The sequence below is a fragment of the Pelmatolapia mariae genome, linkage group LG13 (genome assembly GCF_036321145.2).
Source record: "Pelmatolapia mariae isolate MD_Pm_ZW linkage group LG13, Pm_UMD_F_2, whole genome shotgun sequence".
Lineage (NCBI taxonomy): Eukaryota > Metazoa > Chordata > Actinopteri > Cichliformes > Cichlidae > Pelmatolapia > Pelmatolapia mariae.
The window spans coordinates 35,180,792-35,206,232 of NC_086238.1; the positions used below are offsets into that span (position 1 = coordinate 35,180,792).

The following is a 25,441-nucleotide window of genomic DNA, read 5'->3' on the forward strand; positions in this document are numbered from 1 at the left end:
TACATATTGGTTAACAATGCAGACTACTTAGACTAACATATAATCAGAGAACATAAGCTACTCACCAACTCTATAAGCAGAATGCAAGTAGTGCAGGCCTTGTTGGCTAATGGGCTGGCTGTGCTGCTCATCTTCTGCTGGGAAAGGACTGCTGACCAAGGAGCCAGGCTGAGAGGATAGAGAGGGCAGAGACGCTCCCTGGATGGCCTGGATGGTGGGGCCAGGGTGAACACCACCAACTACAACATTTTAACAGACACAGTACATTGGTTAGCAATGACAAAATACAATTGTTGTGAAAAGTTTACATTCACTAATCAAGGGCATGAATGTACCTTCAGTGGCTTTAAAACCCCCCAAAAGTTTACGTTTATTTTAGGTTTTCTCCAATTCACACATGGTCAAAAATATACATTTATGCTCAAATACATACATACAGTCAAGTTGTTTAATACGTGGTGCTGAAGGTTCTGCAATCGCAGTTCACTACAACGGGTACTTTCTTTTTGGAGCATAAAAAGGTTCAGTCCGAACAGTCCGAAGAACTAAGAAGGAGAATGAGGATTTAAACAAGGAAAGTCTTTTGGAGCTATTTCTAAACAACTGCAGATTCTAAGACAATCAGTTCAAACACGTTATTCAGTTGCTTCACCAAGGTCTAGAAGAAGACATTGCCATGCAGCAAGACGGGGGGGAACCAAGAAAGAGGCCCTCTGACTGAATTTGGAACTGTCCACACGGACAAGCTAAAAAAGAGCAGTTCAAAGAAATGATTAAAAGTCCCAAATTAACCTTGACATTCATGCTTCTGATGAGTGTATGTAAACTTCTGAGCACAACTGTATGCAAACTCGTCCATGTAACAATGTAACAATTACCAGCAAAAAAAAGTTTTGATTCAGAAGAATTAGCAACTGCCGATCTTAAACACAAAGTAGTCCCGACCTGCTACAGTGGTGCTGAGTGGCAGACCAGCCTCGGTGTGGTAGGGGTGGACAGCAATTTGAGTCATGGACGGTACAGGAACACCAGGGAAGGTGACAGCCGTGGCTGCCATTGATGGCTGGGGGCCAGTGGCCACTGAGAATGGATACTGGGCACCAATGAATGCTGGGTGCATTCCCTGAAGCAGTTAAGCAAACATGCATAGTTTATTTGCATATTATTATGAATAGTCTAGAGAAATTTTCACAAAATATAGTCACTGTGCTGTACAAGACAATAAAAACTAGGAATTAACCAGATGCACATATGAAAAAAAAAACCAATACTACTACTAATAGTTGTGAAAACATTTGTGATACACACACACACTTATTCATAAACAGCACTGGATATAAGAATCGTCTCTTTGTCTGACATTAGGATCCTGAGGAGCTGTACAAGCTTTTCCAGTTGCTATAAAAGCCGTCAGTATCTATAATTATGAAACTGTTAGGCAAGTTTGAAGATCTCGCATGTAAAGTAATGTGCAAAAGTATTGAAGTAGCCCTCATTTCTTTAAACTTTGCTACCAAGGAGCCAAACAACTTAACAAAGTAAGCAATAAAAGAAAAAACTAATAACACGTAATCCAAAAAGTTACTGGCTATGAGATCATTCGTGCTGTGCTTCTTTTTTCTTTGTGTGTGTGTGTGTGTATGTGTGTGCGCGCGTTTGTTTGTCATTGTCATGTAATTTAATTTGCTTTACATTAAATATATAGGAGTCGAAAACTTACCAAAACAAACCATATTTGATATTTCTGGAACAGTCCCAGGAAACACTGCTGAAAAATGTATGTATGTGTATGTCTGTCTGTCTGTCTGCTATATTTCTTCAGTGTGTCAATATGTTCTCATCCTGGTTTTTGTTTTTCAGTTCAAGTGTAGCAATGTCTTTCAGCTTGCCATTATTTTGCGTTTTTTTACTTTATGGGGTGTTCCCTTTGAATTTAACCGCTTGCAATAAAATATTTTTAGAGAAGAATATAAAAGACGTTAAAGACAATGAAAAACATAGCTGAGTCAAAACTATCAAAAATGATCCAAAATGTACTTGTGCTCTGACCTGTGGATATGCAGCCCCAGACACAGGGAAGACGGTGGGCCGGGGGACATGCTGCAGAGGGTGCCCTAGGTATTGGGGCGTGCAGACGGTGGGGAGATGGGCCTGGATAGTGGTGTATGGGTGGAGGCCCGGGGTGTGGGGGTGAGCCATAGCCTGGCCAGGCATAGCGTGGGATTGGTAAATGGTGGACCCTACAGAGATAACTGGTACAACAGCGGCTGCAGTGACGGAAGCTGTGACTGTTGCTACCCCTGGAGACTCCATGTTGGCTCCACTGTCAAGAACACCACAGCTAGACTCTGGGGGCCTCCTGCCCGAACCGCCGTTTGCCCCACATCGGCCGGATGTTTCCCGTTGCTGGCTTGATCCTCCACCTACTGACTGCTCATACAACCAGTACCACTGGTGAGCCACCTCAAACAGAACCTCGGGGTAGACACCTCCACCCTTAGCTGCTTCCTCTACTGCCATGCAGGCCTTCTCCAGCATGACATTATCCTAGAGGAAAACAGGACAGAGAGGAAGTGAGATGAGGAAGCAAAAAGTTTAATGAATGAAATTTAAATTTACTCTTGGAAACATGGGCTATGTAATATTGCTGCTTTGGTTTAAGGTTACGGCAGTCTGCCATAAGCCACTTTCACAGTAATGTTCCTCATAACTCAGATATTCCCACAAAACAAGCCACACCAGATATTTTATGTGCAGGATTTGACAGTACATCACAAGACACATAATGCATGAAGTAACATTTTTTGTTAAATTTCAGGTTATATTTGATAGTTACTTTGATAATTAGAGAAGCCACAACATAAATCCAAAAGACGTAATATCACTGACTGCTAAGGAAGCAACATTGAAACTGACTTGAATTGCACCTCTACAAACCCAGTTAAAAATGTGGGACATTGCAAAATGTAAACAACAACAGAAGGCAATGATTTTTGAAATCATAAAAAAACAATATTTTACTCACATTAAAAAGCAGAAAATATTGTTTATAATGAGAAAATGTACCATGTTACAAAAAATATGAAAAAGTTGAAACAGGGCCATTTTTTTCCTCATAGTATCATTGTCCTACATTACATTGTTAAATCATAGTACCATATCGATGACTGCTGTCATGCTTTACTGCTGTATAAATAAAACTCGATTGGATCCCCTCTTTTTTTTTTTTTTAAACAAGTCTGTCAATATCTGGGAACTGATGAGAGCAGATGCTGGATTTTCTGAGAGGAACGCTGTCCCATTCTTTAAGCGGTGGATCCAGGGGTTGCATGTGCCACCCTAAAATAATCTCTTGCCACCCCCCTAGTGCCACCTAGTTTTGTATATGACAATGTTGTTTAAGAAAACAAGCTAGCATTAACATTTTGAGCCTAGCTACAATTAATATTGAATATAAAATGGTTTCGCCCATAGCGCAAAACAGCTTTATTTCTTGTTGTCAGTAGCAACCGATGCCTATGATTGTGCCAGAGCACATTTTGAATCAACACCACGGGCACTTTTAGATTTCAACACAGGTGGTTGATTGTTACACTCTGGAAACGGAACAAAGGTGCCAGTGCCTCCAAATCACATGACCAATTTAAGATGACATAGCGACAAGCTGCAGCTGCGATGAGTCTCCAGTTCAACTTATGTTGAAAGTTCAGACTTCAAACTATATGCCAGTTTTTAAATTCTATTGAAGTGATGTGCTGGTCCAAATCTGGGAGGAGATCCCCCAGGACCTGTTGTCTCGTTAAGAGCATGCCCCTTTGTTGTCCAGCATGAATACAAACATCTGGGGTCCATACAAACTATAGAGTATCATTTTGAGTTAAACAATCCTGCCACATCATTTGTTCACTTTGATATTTGATAACTTTCATTTCTATCAAACAATATGACATCCTTTTGTTCAATAGACATGATCCAGTTCATATCATATAGCTGATAAAGTGCTTTGAGTGCTCTGGGAGAATAGAAAAGTGCTGCATAAGAATCAGTCCATTTAGCATCTACCACATCACTCCACCATGATAAAACAAACAAGAAGTATGGCAAAGGAAAGGAATAGTTAATGACCCCACAGGGTAAAACATACTCTTTCACTGCTGAGGGAATGATATGGCATGGGCATGTATGCCTGCCTGTTGAACTGGCTTACTTGTGTTTAATGATGATATGAGTACTGATAGAAGGATCAGGATGAATTCTGAAGTGTACAGGGATATATGCTTCTTATTTCTACACTGTGTTTTCTAACCAACATTCATACACATTCATACTCCAATGAATGCTTCAGAGAGCAACTTGGCAATGCACAACGATATTTGGCAATGCAGACTGAGGGATTGAACCATCAACGACGTGCTCCACCTCCTCAGCTACAGCCACCCCAGGGAAAAAAAAAAAAAACAGCTTTGCTGATTTCTGTGAGTTTACTCTGTGTTTTGCTGCTATCCTTCTGTCACTTTTGCAGAGATGAACTCTTAAACATTGGACAGTCATGTCTGTATATTTTTCCCCTGGTTTTCATTGACCATGACTCATCAAATTATGTCAGCACGCCTCACTCCCATCTATACACCTGGTGAACATCCGATCACTGGCAAATAAAATGAGTGAACTGCTAAAAACTCCTCTGCCTCTGCTCTTCGGATGCCAGACTTCAGCTTTTTTTTTTTTTTCCAGTGGACTGAAGCGTGGAGCTCTCAGGAAAAACAAGGAGGTGGAATCTGCTTCTAAATCAATAAAGGCTAGTGTACGGTCACACTCCTAGGAAAGTGACGAAGCCCTCACCTGGAGTCTTTCTTTATGAACTACAAACCTTTTTATTTACAGAGGGAATTCTCTTCATTCATTGTGGTCGGTGTTTACATCCCACCACAAGCCTGTGTGTCAGAGGCTCAAAATCAGCTTGTTGGCCAGATAGCCAACAAGGAGAAAAAAACATCTTGCCTGATCATTATTTCTAGGGATTTTTACAGTGCAAACCTCACCCATGAACTTCCAAAATGCAGACAACAGATTAAGTGTTCCACCAGGGATGCTAAACTACTAGGACCACTGTTACACTGCTTTAAAGGATGCCCTCTGTGCTGTTCCCTGTGCAGCTCATGGACTCTCTGATCACTGTCTGCTTCACCTTATAGCTACTTACAGAAAGAACGTCTAAGCCTGAGATTAAAACCATGAAGAAATGGACTAAGGAGTCAAAGGAGGAATTACATGCAAAAAATGTAAAAAAATAATAAAAATAAAGAAAAACCATTAAATGGTCTAAAGATGGCTGTCTAGAAATGGTTGCAATTTCTAATCACTTAATGCAATGCAATTAATGAAAATCAAATTAAAGTTAAAAAACAATTCTATAATTGTCCAAAATAGTTATGGATCTGTGGTCATGTTAATCAGTATAATCTGTCCCTTTTAAATAAAATAAACAAGTTATAACAGTTAGAATTAGTAACAGTCTAACTTATAATCTTGCCAGTCTGTTTACTAGACATGCCTTTAACCTTTAGTAGAAAGTTACTGTGCAAACCCCGTCCCATAGTACCTGCTCTTTACACTGCACCAGAGCTCTTTGGATTTCATTAGGATTGAGGGCATGAGCATGAGGCAAGCAGCTCAAGGCCAGCTCTGCTGCTGCCCGAACCATGTTGGGGTCCCTTGCTCGCGATGCTCGGTCCGCAAGGGATGCCACCTCTGGAGGGGTCAGGTGACCATCCCAACATTCCACCAAAATGTTGAGGGCAGCACTGCCGATTTCCATGGCTTGGCCTGAAAACAAAAAAAGGACACAGGAGGAAAAGTAAGTGACTAACGTGGGCCATTAAACGTGGGCCATTATCTTTTTCCTTCAGCCACACTTCTGCTCACCCGTGATCCAGGACACGTGGGAGGAATAGGTCCTGGACAACCAGTTAGGTGATACAAAATTGTGGAGGCCAAGAGCATACAGGCCAATCTCAAAGGCACATAGGTGCAGGTTTCTATGTGGACCTTGGTGCCCCCCGCTGGCTGAGGGCTGAGTGAAAATGGAGGTGGAGGAGTTTCCTCCAGCTTTGATCAGCACAGTCTTAGCCAGTTCAAAGTAAAAGTGAGCTGCTGCTTCTGAGGGCTGATTGGGCACATGGGGGGCATGACACTCAGGACGTCGTCCTTTGTACCTAAACAAAGAATTTATGACAAATTAATTAATATTAATTAAAATATATACACAAACTGTGGATTTCCACTATGTAACCAAAGCTCTTTACTTGTTTAATATATTTTATTTTGTAGTAGTATTAAATCTATAGGGCAGTATGAGTTTTTTGATCCCGTTAGGTCCATCAATGTGTATATTAAACAAATATGTAAGACTGCCTTTTTGCATTTGCGCAATAACACTCAAGAACTAGTTTATCCCTCCCTGAAAAGCTTACAGTTGATCCAAAATTCTGTAGTGAGAGTACTGACAGGGATTAGAAAGAGACAGCATAATTCTGCCATTATGGCTTCTCTTTATTGGCTCCCTGTTCAATCCAGAATCAAATTTAAAATCCTTCTCCTCGTATACAAGGTCTTGAATAATATGAGACCCATATTATCTTAAAGACCTCATACTATTGCATACCCTCAAAAGAGCGTTTACTTTTTAGATTAGACTTAAAACATTCCTTTTTGCTAAAGCATATAGTTAGGACTGGATCAGGTGAGCCTTAGTCCTTCAGTTATGCTGCAATAGGCCTAGGCTGCTGGGGGCTTCCCATGATGCACTGGGCATTTCTTATTCACTCATTATGTGTTTAATCATCAGTTATTATTAATCTCTGACTCTCTTCCACGTGTTGTCCAGTCTTCCTCCCCTTACTTCTAACTGGCAGGTAGCTGAACATCCATTTCTCTGTATTATCTGTTTACCTTAAAATATAAAGTGCAACCTTTGCTGTGATTCAGCACTATATAAATAAAACTGGATTGAATTTAATAATAATCTGATCCAAAAATGTCAAATTTGGATTAATCACTCCATCTAACCTGTTGTCATAGAGTTTCAGTCCACTTTTTGTGTAATTTGGCATACCTCAGCCATTTCTACCAGTTTCCCTTCCTTAGTGACTTATGGTGGCTGTCAAGAAACAGTTTCTAAGACCAGCTCTAATGAGGTTTCAGTGACCAGTACATAGACCAACTGGAGGGCTAAATGCATCCCTCGGGTCTTGTGTCAGGTCCTTTCTGGACCTTTCTTTTTCTTATTTCTTAAGGATTATCCTTCTGTAGATATTTTTAGGCCTCCCACATCTTCTTTTGTGCACCAACTTTCCTCAATTAAAAAAAACACAAACAAACAAACAAAACAAAAAAACCACCCCCACTGCCCAGTATGACTACATATGCAGAGTTTTCGTCTGATAGCTTGTTGGGAATCATTTTATTGGTGCTTTTCAGAGATTCAACTAAAGAAATGCAAAGTTTTAGTTATCTTTTCCATACATCTCATATTCAGTATGCACCCAATATAAAGATGTGTAAGTTTACCTGCTTGTGTCCGTGCTCTTGGCTCTGGCCCCACCTCCTGCTCTGCGAGAGCCACTGGAGGAGGAGGAGCCTAAAGAATCAGATGATGAACTACTGATGCTGTCACTGTCCTGACCCCGCCCCCAAGATGCTGCTGCCCAGCCGCTCCGCATTGGCCGCCGGCTGAGAGTAGGAGAACTGTCTGAGGTGGTCTCTGGAGCACTGCTATCAATACTCGCCATACCTATGGAAAAAAATCCACATCCAGTCCTGTTTGATGTCTTTATGGTGTGTATATATAAACCAAAAAAAACACCCATCTCGCCCCTACGGGCGGTTTATCCTTCAAGCTCGGGTCCTCTACCAGAGGCCTGGGAGCCTGAGGGTCCTGCACAGTATCTTAGCTGTTCCCAGGACTGTGCTCTTCTGGACAGAGATCTCCGATGTTGTTCCCGGGATCTGCTGGAGCCACTCGCCTATCTTGGGAGTCACCGCACCTAGTGCTCCGATTACCACGGGGACCACCGTTACCTTCACCCTCCACATCCTCTCGAGTGGAGGGTATACACACAAGGCTAAGGCTAGACCCCCTATGCTAAGCGAGCCTACCGCAGACATGAGCGAGACAGATAAATATGAAGGCATGCCGGCTCGGACATCGCCGGGATCAACAAGGTCCGCGTCGGGTGTTGAGGAACCAGGGCACCCTGACGACAAGTGGGCTACTGGAACAAGAAGGCATCGGTGGGCAAGAGACGAAAACAGGGCGTTGTTGGAATGCTACTACGCAAGTAACCCTGGCGGAAGGGGTTACATGAATAGGATGAGGGACCTATGGATTCTTCGATACCCAACATCCACAATGACGGCGAAACAACTAGTAGCTCAGTGTTCCAACATTCGAAAGAAGGGACTGCTCTCACAGCTAGAGATTGACGAGGTACAACATAAATGCTACGGCAAGGAGGAGTCAGGACGCCAGGTCAGGGGGGAGATATCATCACCCCCACCCGAGATTGGGTACATAGCCCCAAGTGACCTGAAAGATAGGATCCAAGCTTGAAACCTGGATCCCCCGTAGCCGGTTACCAAGATTACGTGAAGTACCCTCAGAAGGTCTGCTAGATGATGTCAATGCAGCACTACGAACAATACCTACAACCACGATTACTGACACTAACAAGCTGATCTACACTACGGCAGCAGTGATCAGTGAGATGCTTGGCTGCAAGTTGAACAGCCACAAGGGGCAGTACCCTCCATGGAGAAGGAGGCTAGAGGGCAAGATCAAAGTAGCACGAAGGGAGGTTAGCCAACTAACGGAGTTGCAGAAAGGCGCGACAAAGAAGGTGCATAAGAAATACAGCAAGCTGTCCATACCTGAGGCCTTGGAAACTGCCAAGCAAAGACTCACAGCCTTGGCCAGCTGCTTGAAAAGGTACACCAGAGAGATAGAAGGCAGGAGAATAAACCAGCTGTTCTCCACAGAACCAGCAAAGGTGTACTCTCAGTGGCAAGGGAACAATAAGAGAACAGCACCACCAAGGCTGGAGACGGAGCAATACTGGAAGAGCATATGGGAGAAGGACGCAACCCATAACGGCAATGCTCAGTGGCTAGTGGATCTGAGGGCAGACCATAGCGACCTCCCTGAACAGGGTCCAGTAACCATCACAGTGGCAGACATCCAAGAAAGGGTCTCCAGTATGAAGAGTTGGACAGCACCAGGGCCCGACATGGTTCACGCCTACTGGCTGAAGAAGCTGACTGCACTCCACGAGCGTCTGGCAGCACAAATGAACCAGCTGCTAGTTAACGAGAGACACCCGGAATGGCTAACCGAAGGTCGGACGGTCCTGATCCCCAAGGACCCCAAGAAGGGACCGGTCCCATCCAACTACCGACCAATAACCTGCCTCAGTACTACATGGAAGCTCCTGTCAGGCATCATATCGGCTAAGATGAACAGGCACATGGGTCAATACATGAGCGGGGCACAGAAAGGGATTGGCAAGAATACCAGAGGCACAAAACACCAGCTACTGGTAGACAGAACAGTCAGCCGAGACTGCATAGTGATTGATATATATATATATATATATATGTGTGTATTAGGGGTGCAACGGTTCGATACTTTGGTGTCACGGTTCGATATTTTTTTGATACAAAAAAAATGTTCATGCCTTTTTAATTTGTGTGTATATATATATATATATATATATATATATATATATATATATATATATATATGTGTGTGTGTGTGTGTGTGTGAGTGTGGAGCATTTCAGTAAGGTTTAAGGCTTGAAAAAAGTACCACTTATTCATATTAAATAGGCCAAAAATCAAAAGTACCCATCTCATAAAGCAACATTTTTTCTGAACAAATGGAAGCAGTATTCGGCGTAAAAAAGTATAGATAATAATATCAGTCTTAATAATAGTAACACTGTACCAGTGTGTTTTTTCTTCTGCCGTACAGGTGAGCCCCAGCAGCGTTGGCTATATCCACAGCGTGCCCCCAGTGCCAACCGACTGGGCACTGTGGCCTCCTTAAATGAAGCAATGTCATTCTGCTGGTCACTTGAAGATGAAGGCCCATCTGAAAAAGCGAGGACAGATCATGAGATCTCTTTACACACACACACACGCACGGCCGGGGAACAGTTGAACATTTTGATGTGGTAGAAGCAGAAAAAGGTTTTTAGCAAGTTTAGGACAGCAAACAGCCACAGATTCCCCACGCACACTCTCACTCACTCTGACACATGGTCCTGAGTAACACTCATCCTTCAGGAAACTCAAACCTGACTGTGTACAACGTCCAAATGCCACTACTGAACTCCACTGAAGTCTTTTGTACTACACTCAAGCCACCTTGTAACTACACAGCCTCATTTTTACTGTGTGCATTTTATTATACAGTGTGCTTTTTATTCATTTTGTTATTTAGATTTCAGTCTTTCTGTTCCGTTATTCATATTTAGACTTTGTTATGTATACCATGGTTTATGATATTTATATTATTGCTTTGTTATCCATATTTCTTGGGTAGTAGTCGGGTGGAGCACCCACAAATTTGTTGTATATGTACAATGACAAAGGGCTATTCTATTCCATTCTATTCTAAGTTTGCCAAGGACCAAATTATGATGCTAAGATGACTGGGTTCATCTCCAAACTGCAGCACTTGTGGGGTGTTCCTGGTCTGCAGTGGTCAGAACCCATCAGAAGTGGTCCAAGGAAGGAACAGTGGTGGACTAGCAACCAGCGACCTAACTGCTGAAAGAGTTTGCTGGTTCTGATAGACAGGTGTCAGAATACACCGTACACAGACAAGTAAGTATGTACTGGTCTGTGGCTATGTGTGTGTGTGTGTGTAATGCACGCACGCACACACTTGTTTACAGCTTTTATACTTTATTTTTAATATAGTTATAGTGAACATGTGGAAAAACCTAAAACTATATGATGACATTTATTTGAAATATGTTTGAAATTCAGTAATAAAAAGTCCAAGTGGATGTTTGTGCCCGGAGAATGACAAGAACACACAGGTGGAAACCAAGAGACGTGGTAATGGGGTTCTTACCATGCTCCCTGGTCTCAGCGGCACTCTCCCCTGCTGTGTTGTTTGGCACTGGGTTCAGATCAGCCTGAGGAGCCACCCCCTCTCCGCCAATTGTCAGAGCAGAGGAAGAGTTTGAGGATGAAGCCACCAAAGTAGATGCTGAGGAAGATGACGTAGCATGTTTGGAGACCACTCCTGTGGCCCCACCCACCCCACTGTGGCTGGAGGATGTATGTTTGGATGGACTACGCTGACTGCCAGCTGCTGGCTTGCTTGAGTAGAAGGAGCTTAGAGTTTGGGGCTTGTGGGTCTGACTCTCTCTGTCCAATAACTTATCCAATATCTGAGCATGGAGGGTGGACAGGAAAGAGAGAACACATTGACACAGAGAGTAAGAAAACACTTACACTTTGCATACACCCTACAACAGAAATCCACATGAGCAACATGAAATACCAACGTGTGGAAATCAGAAAAATCTTAGATGGGTGTGTTCAATCAATGTGCTTGGTTAAAGCACATCTTTACATACTTTTCTCTAGTTGTGTGAACATATTAACTGGTGATAGTCACAATTTACTTGAAGGAAAAGCCTTACCTACCTTATACAAGTAGAACCTTGTAATGGCCTGGACTGATTCTTATTTAGCACTTTTCTACTTTTCCGGAGTACTACAAGCGCTCCACACAACATGCCACATTCACCCATTCACACAAGCACTGTCTGCCATTTAAATGCTACCATTAGCAACTTGGGGTTAATATCTTGCTCCGGATATTTGGCATGCAGACTAAGGGGAGCCAGGGATTGAACCACCAACCTTTAGATCAGTAGATGACCTAGTCTAGCTCCTGAGCCAATGTTATTGTACCCAAAAAAGATGTACATCTAACATTCTTTGTACTAATTAATTACCTAATATCATTATCAGAGAAAGAAAGAAGAGATGAAAATTCTTTTGATGAGTGTCGAAGGGTATCAGACACCTGAGAATGGAAATATCCTGTTAAACTTGTTAGCAAAGTAATCAAATGTCAGACTCAATGTAAGAACACAGCTGTCTGACTGACCATCTATAGCTCTCCTCCCTGGATGACTCTTTCATGCTTTTTTTTGAGATAGCTGCCATCTCTCTTCCTCGGGTATTCTCTGCTAAACTTTTAATTCTACCACTTTTCCCAGAGTTAAAGTTATAGCTACACGTATATCTGACAGTTCAAGTCGAGGCAGGATCCATCCAGAGGTGGGTGGACCTGACATCTGTGAAACAGCCGAGCTGTACAGTGTCCTAACACAAAACATTTACTTTCACATTCTGGCCCGTCAGTGTATTTAACTCAAACAATAAAGGCCCTTTCACATAGAATGCAGCATGTGCCGCGCTGACCGCCAACTAGAGTGAAGAACCCAAACTTTGCACTCGCTGCTGCGCTCTGCTTGTACGCCATTTTTTTTGCAGCTGCTCTATATGTACTAGATGCGTCTGCTTCTTATCATTTCCTGGTCATTTTAAAACATTTATCTCTCTGGCTTTCTATCCCCCATGAGAGTTTGTGTTGTATTATGTTCAAATGTTTAATTACAAAAAATAAAAATGTATCACTCATTCATTGAAGAAGAAAGCTTTGTAACTTTCCCACCTGTGAAGACTGTGTCATTTCCACCGCACTGCTTTCGTTCCGAGGTCCACTAAGTCATTGAAAAGGCTGTGGAGGTCCCTATATGCATGTTAACCTGTGTCAGTGTTTACCGGACTCGGATAAGCAAAGTGAAGCTTTCCTTCACTGTGCAAGAAACAGACATGCACTCCATGTACCTAGACCCGGTTCTTAGAGTACGCTTGGGGAGTGTGATTGTGTGTACAGCGTCTCTTTATGTCTGTCTCCACGTTGGTTGAGTGTGGAGTAATTGCCTATGAGAGCATGAGGGTGGGAATGGATGTTTGTATCTGTGTGTGCCTGTATGTCTGTGTCTATATGTCAGGTTGGGTATCAGACGCCACCTCTCTGGGGACATCTCAGGCCCTCCAAGGTTTGGAGGCCTATCTCCCCCCACCACTTCCCCTGCCGGTGGCAGACGCCCTCAGACATCGATGCGTTGGTGGTTCTTTGTGTCCGGGGGTGGGCGTCCGGGTACACACCGGCTCACTCCTTGGTGGCTGCTTATCGGGGCCTGGAACCTGGGGCTCGCTCGGACCACTTCGGGGGTGGGGTGCCCTCGGCCTCTCGGCCTGGGGCTCGGTCACTCAGGCACAGCTGGCTGCCGGCGGAGCTCACGGGCACGTCACTGCAACCCCCCCTGGCTTCTGCTCCGCGGCTGCTGAGTGATCCCTCATCTGGGACTCTCCTCAGCTCTTTCTGGGACAGTGGCGCGGCTGCCCCTCTGTTGGTCTTCCTTGGTCTCTTGTGTTCTGGGGGCCTCTGGATGTCTGGAGTTTTGATCTCCTCCATACCTGCTTCATGCCCTGGAGGATGGGACTGTGGCCCCCCACACCCTCTAGCAGATCATTACATGAAGGAACCTTTTAAATACAAGCGCGCTCATGCTCACAGGTGTACACACAGGTGATCACACACACAAACTACACCCTTTTTGGCTCCTACCTCAAAGCACACTGTGCGCTGTCGATCTTACGTGCTGCACAATAATGTTTAATATTAAGTATTTAGTGTTATATTCCCATATATCATTGTGATGTTGTTTATTCTATTACTCTCGTTTTCTTCTGCTTCTTTTCTTTTTTCTTTCTCAACAGGTGATCCAGGTGATCGATATATGTATTTTTTGTCTGCTTATTTTGTTGGTTTTTGTTTTTTGCCCTTTATCCCCGTCCCTCTTCTCCGCTGTTTTTTTTCCCCCCCTCTTTCTTTCTCCCTTTTCTTTTCCCCTGTCCCGTATCTAGCAAGCAAAAAAAATAAAATAAAATAAAATAAACAATAAAAGGTAAATCAAATGGACCATTACGGCAAGGCTGGGATGGTCCATTTGGTAAAGTAAATCCGTTGGGCATCTTTCTTCGCCTTTAGACAATAATTCTGATGGCAAAAGAACCAAACGGGACAGGTTTAAAAAAAAAAAAAAAAAAAGAAATAGACATGAATGTGTTTCAGAGAGCAGCTCCTGTGTGAGAGGCCTGTATTACGTGCTTAAAAGCACTCACTCACTTTTTTATTTTTTAAACTGTGTGCCAGTAATGTTAGATATGTAGAAAAAAGACAATGTAGAAAAAGATAATCTTGGAATTGAGGTACATCCAGTGTCAGTTTGTGACAGCAAAGTGTGAACACAGCAGGTATTTTGGTGGCTAGGCTTATTAGGCATGTCTCTGTAGGAGTTTCTCTTTCACGGCACAGACATCTGTGATTTACTAAGGTTTGCTGCACATGGTTTAGCAACTCTAGGAACTTTAGTAAATTAAATAATGAAAAAAACACACGTGTTATTTTGGTTGTGGGATTTCTGATAGTTGGAATGTTGATGTATTTGAATGAGAGGGGGAAATATAGTAACTGGACTCATATAGATCTTTTTTCCACAATTTGAGCACTTAGTATTTTGCCCAAGGAAACTTGGACGTTCAGACAGAAGGAGCTGGGGATCAAACCACTCACCACTCGGGACATCTTCTGTACATGTTCTGAAATACTATAATGTAGCTGTTACCTTCTTAAGCTTGCTCTGGTCGTCCTTATAGGTGATCATGAGAGCCAGGGCCAGGTCACCCTTCACTCGTCTAGTTCCTTCACATAGCAGAGGATGCTCTGCCTCGCTGACTGTGGTTTTCATACCTGCAGTCACAGAGGGTGGACACAAAACAAAGGTTACAATTGAACATTTGCGAGAAACAGTGAGCAGAAAAAAAAAGTAGTGAGGATGGAGAAGAAGATACTGATGAACACTGAGAGGAACAAAACCAATCAATCGGTGAATAAATTTACCAAGTGCAGCCACAGCAGCCTCAAAACCCAGCTCCTCATCTCCAGGCATCTCATTGTTGCGGTTGCGGCTTGGTGGACGGGAACCCGTTGGCGACACAACTGCACAAAACAGTATGGAGAAAAGTGAAAGGGACATAAATTCAGTCAATCTCCCTTAAAATCCCACAGTCTGCTCCTAAAAAGACAATATGAGCTTCTTCATTCATTCAACACAAAGCTTCAACGTTCAGTACACTACAAATAAAGCTGGTGGGCCAAGAGATGTTCACTTTCATATTACATAGAAAAGGGGAATTTAACAGAATATTTAGAATTCTTTAGTCTTGTATTATTTATTTTTATTTTATTGTATTTGAATCAAGCTAAAAATCCTGTTTAAGCGATTAACAATTTCCCATCATTTCTGTGTCCATCGCAACTGTCAAATAAAGGCAAAAAAGCTGAATACATATAATAAAACTAAAACCTTAGTATAAGGATTTGATTTAGACTTTTAAGAAAATATCTGATCTTCTTTGGGCAAGCAGCCATGAGACAATGGCATGGTTGTGTTTACATCCTAAACATATATGACAAGAAAACTAGAATTGCTTTAACTATTTCAAGTGAAACACATGAAAACCACCATTAAAGTTAAGATTACCGGTGCATACCTGGGGTACACAGTACATCGAAGATGAAGCTGGCCAACATGAGAGGTAGCACAGGTCTGTAATCACAAAAGTTTCCATCCCGGAGCTGCTCTGCTCGCTCTCTGATGGCGGACATCTCTATCAGACCCAGAGGGATCTTCTTCAACAGAGCAACCACCTCTGACTCCTGGTAGGCCAGCTTCACCTGATTAGTCCAGACACATGAAATCAGTGCATATGATACATTTACATAAATATATATCCCTTTTGTTTTAAAAGCTAAACTTTGTAAGTAGGGCTGTTCGATATAACGATATATATCGGATGACGATATAAAAACGTCTATCATTTCATTTTACACTATCGTTTGTTTCGTGGTGTCGCAAAATAAACTGTTTACGGCAGTATTTTTTCATCATTTTGATGGTCACTGTAGCGGCTATATTAATTTCTTGAAGTTCTCTCTTTCTCTTATATTTAATATAACCACACTACGGACGGACAAGCGCTTGTTTTTATGCGTTGTCGTTAGCAACAACGACGGTAAAACCATCGCGTGTCCGCTTGTTTATTTTCCACATAAACCTTTCACAATAAAGCGCAAGATCCTGTTGAGACTTTTCAAAATAAACTGAATCACGTGAAAGATGCAGAGTATTTACGGATGAGAAGCAAAAAAGAGCCGCCAGGTGCTAAAAAATAAACCTTAGACTCAAACGTTAGAACAGGCTTTTCCCCGCAGCACGCCGTGTAATAAATACTCACAAAGGAAACGGCGGCCGTTACAACTTATGTCTAAAAATGTATCGTTTCACGCATCGGTTAAAACACTCGACTCCAGCTACATGACGCCCAGCTGGAAACACTTCACGCAAGTCGAGCTGCCCGAGATTCACAGAATTTACAGAAAATGTTACATTTTTGTGATTTATATCGTTATCGGACGATAGATGTCTTAATATCGGGATATGAGATTTTGGTCATATCGCACAGCCCTATTTGTAAGTTAATTTGGTCCCAATGTTGATGAAAATTTTTCCCCAAAACATTTTTTTACTCTTTCTTAATCGCACATTGCATCCAACTATGGACAGGTAAAAGGCTTATTAGACAGATGGAGAAATTAAAATCAAATGATAGAACGTCGTCATTTAAACACATAATCTCATACTTTAGCATCTATTCTAAAATACAGTAAAAACTGGCAACAAATATACTCATTACTACAGTAATTTCAAATATTTTTTTTCAGTTTAGGCACAACTTAACATCTGTATAAGTAAAGGGGACATTATAACTTTTACTAGATATAAAAACACAATAAACTGCACCCAAAAGAGACAATTTACTCAAACGTTATTCAAGATAAATTCTGTCGGAAAAAAAATGAGTTCTCCACAGTTCCAGGCCTTCAGAGGAGCTGCAAGTCTTGTAAGACTTAATAATCAAAACTTAATTATAGGTATTACCATTATACATCCCATGGAAACCATTAAGTTATAAAGACCATACAATACAGACTGAAACACTGAAAGGATTCTTGGGTGGGTTATAAATACCATAAATTTCACTTGGCTGCAAGGACACCAGGATTCAGAAAGATCAGCAGATCCCGGGAACAACATTGGAGATCTCTGTCCAGAAGAGCGCAGTCCTAGGAACAGCTAAGATACTGCGCAGGACCCTCAAGCTCCCAGGCCTCTGGTAGAGGACCCGAGCTTGAAGGATTAACCGCCCGCAGGGGTGAGCGGGGAATTTTTATATATATATATATATATATATATATTTCCCCAACTCTCTGATCAAGGAACTGACCTCACAGCCCACTGTGCTAGTGGTGCTAGTTTCAATCATTGTGCAAATGTACTGGTTATGAGGTTGGAAACCTGCAGTCAGCTGAGACTGAAGAAGTCACTTGGATGAGTGATGAAACGTTTCTCCCACTGAAAACGCTACGTCCAGATGAACACAATCAACTTTTGGGCACTTTGATTCAGTACTTTACATAACCATGATTTCTCTCTCTTTATCCACAATTAAGCATACTGTATATGACTAAAATCACATTAACTGTACAATGTCTTATATTATAATTATTGACAAATAATAATGGATATTTTCAAAGTTGTGGCGAGCGCAGTACATTTTGCTGTGGTCTGCTGGAGGCGTGGCACTGGAGCTGGTGACACCAACTGACTGAATAATGGCAAGAAGGTTGGCAATGTCAAGTAGCTGCAGACTGCACGTTTGAAGCTGTGGTAGAAAGGATGCCACTGAACACTGTCATTTGCCACCTATAATCCTGACTACCCTCTGCTGCCAGAGGAGCACCCTCTCTAACAGACTGATTCAACTCCACGAACAAGGTGGCCAGACAGAGGAGGTCTGTCAGACCATATGATATCACCCTATATATTACAATCTCTGGCAGTTATCAACCAGATATCATTTTATTATGACTATGAGTATTATATGAGTACTATTGCATCCTGATGTAAATTTTTTTTTTAAAAAATCCCAAATTTGGGAAAAATGCAATATTTTGCATTGAACACTTGTAAACCAAATTCTACAACCTGCCAATTCATTCAACTTTTAAGATGTTTTGTAGGTTAAGTGCAAGATAAATAAAAGAATAAGGCTAAGGTAAATGAATTGCTGTTTATATAGGACTGTTGTACTCTACTGGAGCACTTTCATTAAGAGAAAAAAATTTTGTTCGACGAAAAAGAGTTTTCCATCCAATATTGACACATATTTACACTTTGATGAACACATTGGGAGCAACTTTGTGTGTGTGTGTGTGTGTGTGTTGTGAGTAAGTAAGAGTGAGCGAGAGAGAGAGAGAAGAGAGAGAGAATAACACCTCTAGAGCTTTGGTAGATGCTGGTGGTCTCTGGAGTTCCAGTGAGAACATGCCAGTGTTGAAGGCCAGATTATGGAGTTCCAGTCGCTCACTGAGAACTGTCAGGAGGAAGGCAGCTTTTGACAGTGTCTTAGTGGCTACCTGTGTCTGGCGGGTGGTTGACACCTTGCTCTTCTTCCCCTAAATCCAACAAACAGATAATGACAGTGATTTTAGGAGATGAAACAATACAATTTTTGTTTAATTGTGAATTTCAATAGCTAGTTAATTGCCAGTCATTTGGGCAACTGACACATTAACAAAGTTGTTATAAAGTAGACACGACAAGAACCTGGTTGTTCTCATTCCTGAAGAACACTTAATATTCAGGTGTACAGTTCAAGATGATGATTGATGAGATTGGAAGGCAGACAGTGTATCAGAGGGTCAGATGAGCTATCTAACATAGGAGAATGTGTTTCAGGGTAATGGGCACTGGGACTGTGTCTACCTTAGTCTGTGGCTGCTCCACTTTCAAATCTGGAGGGTTGGCCAAAAGATCTCTAGCCAGCTCCACAGCCAGCCTGCATGCCTCGTTACTGTACCCATGTGCATGGAGGGCTTCAGCACATGCAAACAGCACCTGTACAGAAGAGTAGATTGATGACCTTTAGAGGAGCTTACACTGAAATCCGGGAGAATATATTAACCGTAACCATAGCTACTACCAGCTGTTTTTAGTGTATGTTAAGGAAGCTCACAGTAAGGAAGAAACACCCACATAATTTCCACTATGAACAATTCCAGTTATTTGGAAATTTCAAACACATATTTTATTCACAAAAGATCATGTTTAACATGAGACATTTTACCATTTAATGAAAAATAGCAGTAAATTTTTATGTATTTATGTTTACATTTTTTTGATGGCAACAACACATCACAAAAACTTGGGGCAGCCAACAAGGCTAGAGGAACATTTTGCAACTAACTAGGTTAACTGGCAACGAGAGGATAACATGATCAGATATAAGAAAAAGCATCTTAGAGAACCAGATCGTGGGGCGATCGTGGCTCAAGAGTTGGCAGTTCGTCTTGTAATTGGAAGGTTGCTGGTTCGAGCCCCGGCTCGGACAGTCTCGGTTGTTGTGTCCTTGGGCAATCCATTATTATTATTATTATTATTATTATTAGAATGTCTCCAAAGCAAAGACAGGCAGAGGGTCACTAATCTGCAAAGATACTGGTGCAGCCAATGGTAACCCTCAGCCTCCTAGCAGACATACCTATGGTATCAATTTCAAAATCCTAGATAACACCCTAAGTTATTGCATTCACAAGATTTTCAGGAAACATGACCTTTGACCTTGACATCAATGAGATTCAATTGCGTGCAAGATTTTTAGTAGATACACCTATGATATCAACATAAAATTCTTACTTGATATTATGATATCAATGTTGCCTGATGTACTATTATCTCAGCATCCACAATATATAATATCATCAAAAGACTTGATCAATCTAGCAAAATCATGGTGTAAGGGACAAGGGTGATTTGAAAAATTGTTTTAAATTCATTCTGGAAAACATGGATGTTCCAGGCTTAAAAGGAGGGCGAGCACCCATCTTGTTATTAGTGGTCGCTTCAGTTCAGCTAGAACTCTGATGGTATGGGGGTGTCTAACAAAGGCGTGAAAAGTACAACTGTTTTTGTGTTAGTTAAGTGGTGTATGTTTATCTTGGTAACTTCGGGGGATACACAAACTTTTTTACAACTGTTTGTGTAAGCCAATATACATAATATCTTAGCAGACATTATCAATTTAAAAGTTCTTCCAAATGCAAACTTATCGATGAAGTCCAAGTGTTTAATCTTTAAATCCTTTGTGACTGAACAATGTAACCACAACACACTGGGCCTTACTTTTTAAAATGGCAAAGGATCAGCAGATGAAACGTTTATTAACCTCTGATTTTCAACAAACCTACATGAGTGCAGAAAAAAAAAATCATATTTTTTTTGTGGCTCTAATTGTAAGATGCTTTCATTAAAAAAGATAAACTGACATACTGTAAAAAGTTATCTTAAAAACTATTTTTGACTTTATTGGACAGTGTTTGGACAGGCTAGCTTACTTATAGTCATGAATTTCTAACCTCTCAAGTTTAGATATTTCGTTAATTTAAGAAAGTCTAGAAAGTGTAATTTTACTGTACTGGTAGACAATGATGTAATTTTGCGCATCCTTGTATCTAATGTTTATTTCATGCTCTTACTTTCCAAGTGAACTGCTTTTCTTTTGTTGTTGGGTTTCTATGGTTAAAACTGGGTCTTTGGACTTACCTCCATGCGTCCCTCCTGCTCCAGTGGTTTGATCCCTGCAAAGATGTCTGGCTCCTCCTCCTGATGGTTGTCAGCTAGCTGTCTGTCTACACCCTCTTCTGAGGCAGCACTCAGATAGTATGCCTGGTAGTCATCTTCACCCACAGCTTCTCCTTCAGCAGCTGCACGTACAGCTTCGGCTCCTTCAGGAGCTGCTCCACCTACCACTACTGCTCCACTTCCTGCTACTGCTGCAGCAGACACCAACTCTTTGCAGCCCAGCACTGGCTTAGCAGATGTTTGAGGGGTGCCTGATCTCACTGTAACTGCTGAAACTAAAGGCTGGTTACTACCAGCTGAATCTACATCTTCATCTCTGTTAAGTGCTGGCTCCACCTCGGCTTCCTTTTCTGCTGTGCTGGGCATGCCCACAACTATCACTCCATTCTCTTTCAAAGGGAAACAAGGTGGAGCAGTCTCTGCAGCAGCAATTGCTGCAGAGTCACGGCTGCTATGCTTTGTTTCAAAAATCTTGCTCCCTCCACTGTTGCACTTCCGTGAATCTCGGAGCAGTGGACTTGGAGAGGGCAACATCTCTGGTGGTGGTGGGAGAAACTCGAAAGTGTTACTAGCCTCAGCCCCCAAAGCCAGATTGCAGCCGTCATCCAGACTGAGCTCAGCCAAGTCTGGCTCCAAGGAGCTATCTTCACTACTAGTTCTGCGTTTGGCACTTGTATGCTTACTACTTCCTAATCCTCCACCACCGCCAGGTCCTCCTCCAGTTGCCCCCTTCCCACCTCCCTGAGTCAGTTTCAACTTTCCTCCAGAGGAGGAACCTGGGCCTTTGTACATGCACTTTCCACCTCCATCTTCCAGGGATAGTGAGACACTCGCTCCCAGTCGAACAAGCATCCCTCCACCTCCACTCACTGACAGACCCTTCCTCTTGGTCAGAATGGTCTCCTTTGGTCGCACTGCTACCTCCTGTTGTGTGGAGTTACTATTTGCCCTGCCTTTATACTCTCCTGCCGGTCCGCCTTCAGCTCTGGCCCCTGATTCAGAAGAGTCAACACCACCTCCTGCAGGCGACTTGATTCCTCTCTGGTGCAGCATTGCCCTGGACCAGCAGAACGTGGCACTCTTCTTATCTGCACTGCAGTAGGTAATGCCATCCAATGGGTAGGCCACCTCCCAGTTGAAATAGCAGGACTCCACAGCAGGTTTAAAGCCTTGAAACAGTTTATCCAGGGACTTGCGATGCTGTCCCCGCTTCACTATCTCTATAACTTTCAGGTGCCACTGCCTCAGCTGACCGGCCAGTTCCAAACGCCTAGAAGAGAATGTCCATAGTCTTTATATTTAACATGAATTGCTACTTCATATTCACTGGCACCCTAAATATGTAGTTTAACACAATTAGTGATAAATGTGCTAGCAGAGGCTATTCTTATAATAGAATTTATACTTCATGACTAAAATTCTGTGACAGTTGAACCAATCCATGACCAGTATGTAGCACGGTGTCTGTAGTCTGACCTGCAGGGGCTCATAGTGGGGTCGAGCACTGCCAGCCTCCAAAGAACCACCATCTCATCACACATGCTTGCACAGGCATGAGCGGCTACTTCTGACTGTCCGTTGCTCCGGCCAGTATGACCACTAGCACTGCTGTGTGACGCTGATGTGCGAACGCTATACCACCAGCTGATGATCTGAATAGACACAGACAAGTGTGTGTGTGAGAATCAGTGTAATATGTACATAATGATTTCATACCAAATGTATGAAATATACATCCCTGTTTCCAAAGAATGTTGGGTGCTGTGAAAATTCATATCCTGTCCTTTATGCATAGGATATATGCAGCATATCAAATGATGAACTCAGGAACAGCACCTTTTTTTTTTTAAGTGCCAATTATGAATTTAAGTCATATGCATTTTAGATAAACCAGGATACAGGCTACCCATGTTGCATCAGCTCCTCCTTTAACAACCCCGTGTACGCATTTAGGCACAGAGGAGATCAGCTGCTATGGTTTTGAGTGATTTTTTCCATCATTGCCAAATACAGATTTTAGAGGCATTGGGTCTCTTTTGTGTTATTTTTTGTTTCATAATGTGCCAAATGTTTGGCTGGACACAGGACAGCCTAGTGCTCCAACTCTTACTACAGAGTCATACTGTTCTACATGAAGAGAATGTGGTTTTTCCTCATTTCTAAAGCAAGGAAAGGCATCTTTGGACTGCCTTCTCTGGAGCAGTATGTTGCCATCAAGCTATAACTTAATGAAAACATGATATTTACAATTCAGTTGGGTTTTTTGTAGTCTTGTTCTCCTTTGAGGGCTTTTTTTTTAAAAAAAGAAAATTGCAAAGGCTTCACAGACTTTTTCCCCCCCCTTTAACAGTACATTAAAAGTAAGGGTCCCATGTCTAAATCTTTTCTTCTTTGTACTGGGTTACTCTCATCTTTTGGAGGTCATCTCAGAGTAATGACCAATATACCTGTTCGTAGGTGAGGCACTGTTCAGTGAGAATCTCCAGCAGCGGGGCAGCATTGCTGTCTCGCCTCTTAAACATCTCCCTGACAATGGACAGAAGGTTCCAGATGCCTTCTGGCTCTCTACCCCTCAGAGGTCGCAACAGACATGCCCATTCAGCAGCTGCTGGTGGCTCAGTGGATGACAGGTACATGGAGTTTACATCACTGAGGATAACACAAATAGTACTGGTTTAGGCAAAGTAACGTTGAGGTACATTTACTAAAAAACTAACTATATCCAGTAAAAGATTTACTGTAGCACTTTCTCGTCAACACTACGTCATATGCATAAGATGAAGGGTAATCATGTGTGACAAGTCACGCCTACCTGAAAACAACAGGTGAAGGCCCACAGAACTTGTGTAGAGTCTTTTTGATGTTGTCACTGAGGGTTGACTCATCCAAATACCAGGTGCTCTGGTCCGATGCTGAAGGGCCTGCTGTTGGATCTACAAAAATAAAATTGTGCAGAAATAATTTAACCTTAAGAAAAAACATCTACTCTACACAATAAACTACAGAAGGCTTTGCTTTTCCATTAACAATTAAAAGGCATCAGAGTTCCCCATGAAAAGAAAATGTGGAACAGTAGTGATTTTAGAGAAATGCTTTCTCTCCAAGAATAGTCTAAGGAGCTTGGAAAGAAAAGCGTCTGGACTTCTTTAAGTTTCTTGAAAATGTTTCACCTCTCATCTGAGAAGCTTTTTTCACTTCTAAGACCAATTGGTGGAGAGTCACAGATTTTTAAACCGTATTGGGAGCGTCCCTAAGAATGTTGTGGACCCCCTATTTTTCCTCTGCCTAATCACATGAGCCAAGGTATGAAAACAGGTGTGGTTCACAATCAGCCAAGGTTTCAGGTGTGAGACCTTGTCCTACCCTATCCTGTGACTTACTGAGACCAAATGACCCAAGATGTGATGGCTACTCTTTCAAACCATCTGTCTTCTCTGTCCAAAAAGTGGACATTAGCATCTTCTAAAGAGCGATCTTTGTCCTTTAGATGCAGATGGACAGCCGAGTCTTGTCCTGTCGAGGTGGCTCTTGTGTGGCTGGGTCTGACGTCTTTTGGGATGTCGTGTTTGGAAAAGTCTTTTCTGATAAACCTGCTCCAAAAGGGATGACAATGTTGTTCTGTTTGTCCTTCTGATCCTCCCTAGTTGGTGTCTGATCTTCTTTTCTGTGCATCTTTGCTGATTTGATGAAAGCTCAATTAGGATAACCCCAGAGCTTTCTAAGACAGCTTTTTAAGAGCTTTCTTTACATGTGTATGTTCCTTCTTTTTCCCTTCTGGCTTCTCCCAACCAATTGCTCTTAGAACTGAAGAAGCTTCTCGGATGAGAGGCGAAATGTCTTCAAGAAACTTAAAGACATCACAAAGTTTATGTGAGTGCAGCCTCAGATTTTTCAAATGCTGTTTGTTTAGCAATCTGATACTGAACCTGGAGCTCCACACACAGTGTTGATGGCAGTAGACTGTGAGGATAGCAACTCATCCAGGAGTCGCTGGGCTGTAGGCAGAATCTGGAGAGAAATAACTGAATGAATGCATTTTCTTTAATCATTTGGTTTATAGAGGTCATAAATAGCTTAAGATATTAATGATACCTGCTGAGGCAGCTCACTGATGAGGTACTGGGCAAACTTTTGAAGCTGGTCTCTCTGCAGTCTGGACAAAGACTCAGAAACTGGAGCCCTAAGACACACTGCTGATGCCTATTCACACACAGACACACACACACCATTTTTATTTAGGTATTTTTAATGGGGATTGTAAACAGAAAGAAGTAAACAGATCAAATGTAGGAAAAGACAGAGTAATGGCATTGCATTAATAGGTCCTTTAGTCAGTAGCTGTCCCAAGAAGCTAAATGCTGGTGTATTTGCATCCTTCCTGAAGGAGAATATTCAGCCATTAGGTCACACCCTGAAATTCAAACTCATTTGGTTTATACAGTAAGATGAAAATCTTCCATTGCGGCTGAATTAAAACACTTAAAACAAAGAAAAGTGGGCAAATTGTTTCAAATCAGTAATGT

General features: G+C 42.1%; 1 protein-coding gene across 1 annotated transcript in view; it reads right to left on the minus strand.

The window, feature by feature from the left end:
• zswim8 (zinc finger, SWIM-type containing 8) overlaps positions 1-25,441 on the minus strand; it is a 47,815-nt gene that overhangs the window by 6,163 nt on the left and 16,211 nt on the right. Inside the window, exons 5-23 of the mRNA XM_063492297.1 lie at positions 25,011-25,118; positions 24,845-24,926; positions 23,731-23,851; positions 23,366-23,567; positions 22,395-22,570; positions 20,880-22,188; positions 19,044-19,175; positions 18,554-18,733; positions 15,709-15,892; positions 15,056-15,154; positions 14,781-14,905; positions 11,138-11,459; positions 10,001-10,147; positions 7,570-7,792; positions 5,926-6,215; positions 5,603-5,826; positions 2,050-2,547; positions 946-1,123; positions 66-239 (exon numbers count right to left, since the gene is read on the minus strand). Coding sequence (XP_063348367.1) covers positions 66-239; positions 946-1,123; positions 2,050-2,547; positions 5,603-5,826; positions 5,926-6,215; positions 7,570-7,792; positions 10,001-10,147; positions 11,138-11,459; positions 14,781-14,905; positions 15,056-15,154; positions 15,709-15,892; positions 18,554-18,733; positions 19,044-19,175; positions 20,880-22,188; positions 22,395-22,570; positions 23,366-23,567; positions 23,731-23,851; positions 24,845-24,926; positions 25,011-25,118 — 4,774 coding nt within the window. The remainder of the gene's footprint in view (positions 1-65; positions 240-945; positions 1,124-2,049; positions 2,548-5,602; positions 5,827-5,925; positions 6,216-7,569; positions 7,793-10,000; positions 10,148-11,137; positions 11,460-14,780; positions 14,906-15,055; positions 15,155-15,708; positions 15,893-18,553; positions 18,734-19,043; positions 19,176-20,879; positions 22,189-22,394; positions 22,571-23,365; positions 23,568-23,730; positions 23,852-24,844; positions 24,927-25,010; positions 25,119-25,441) is intronic.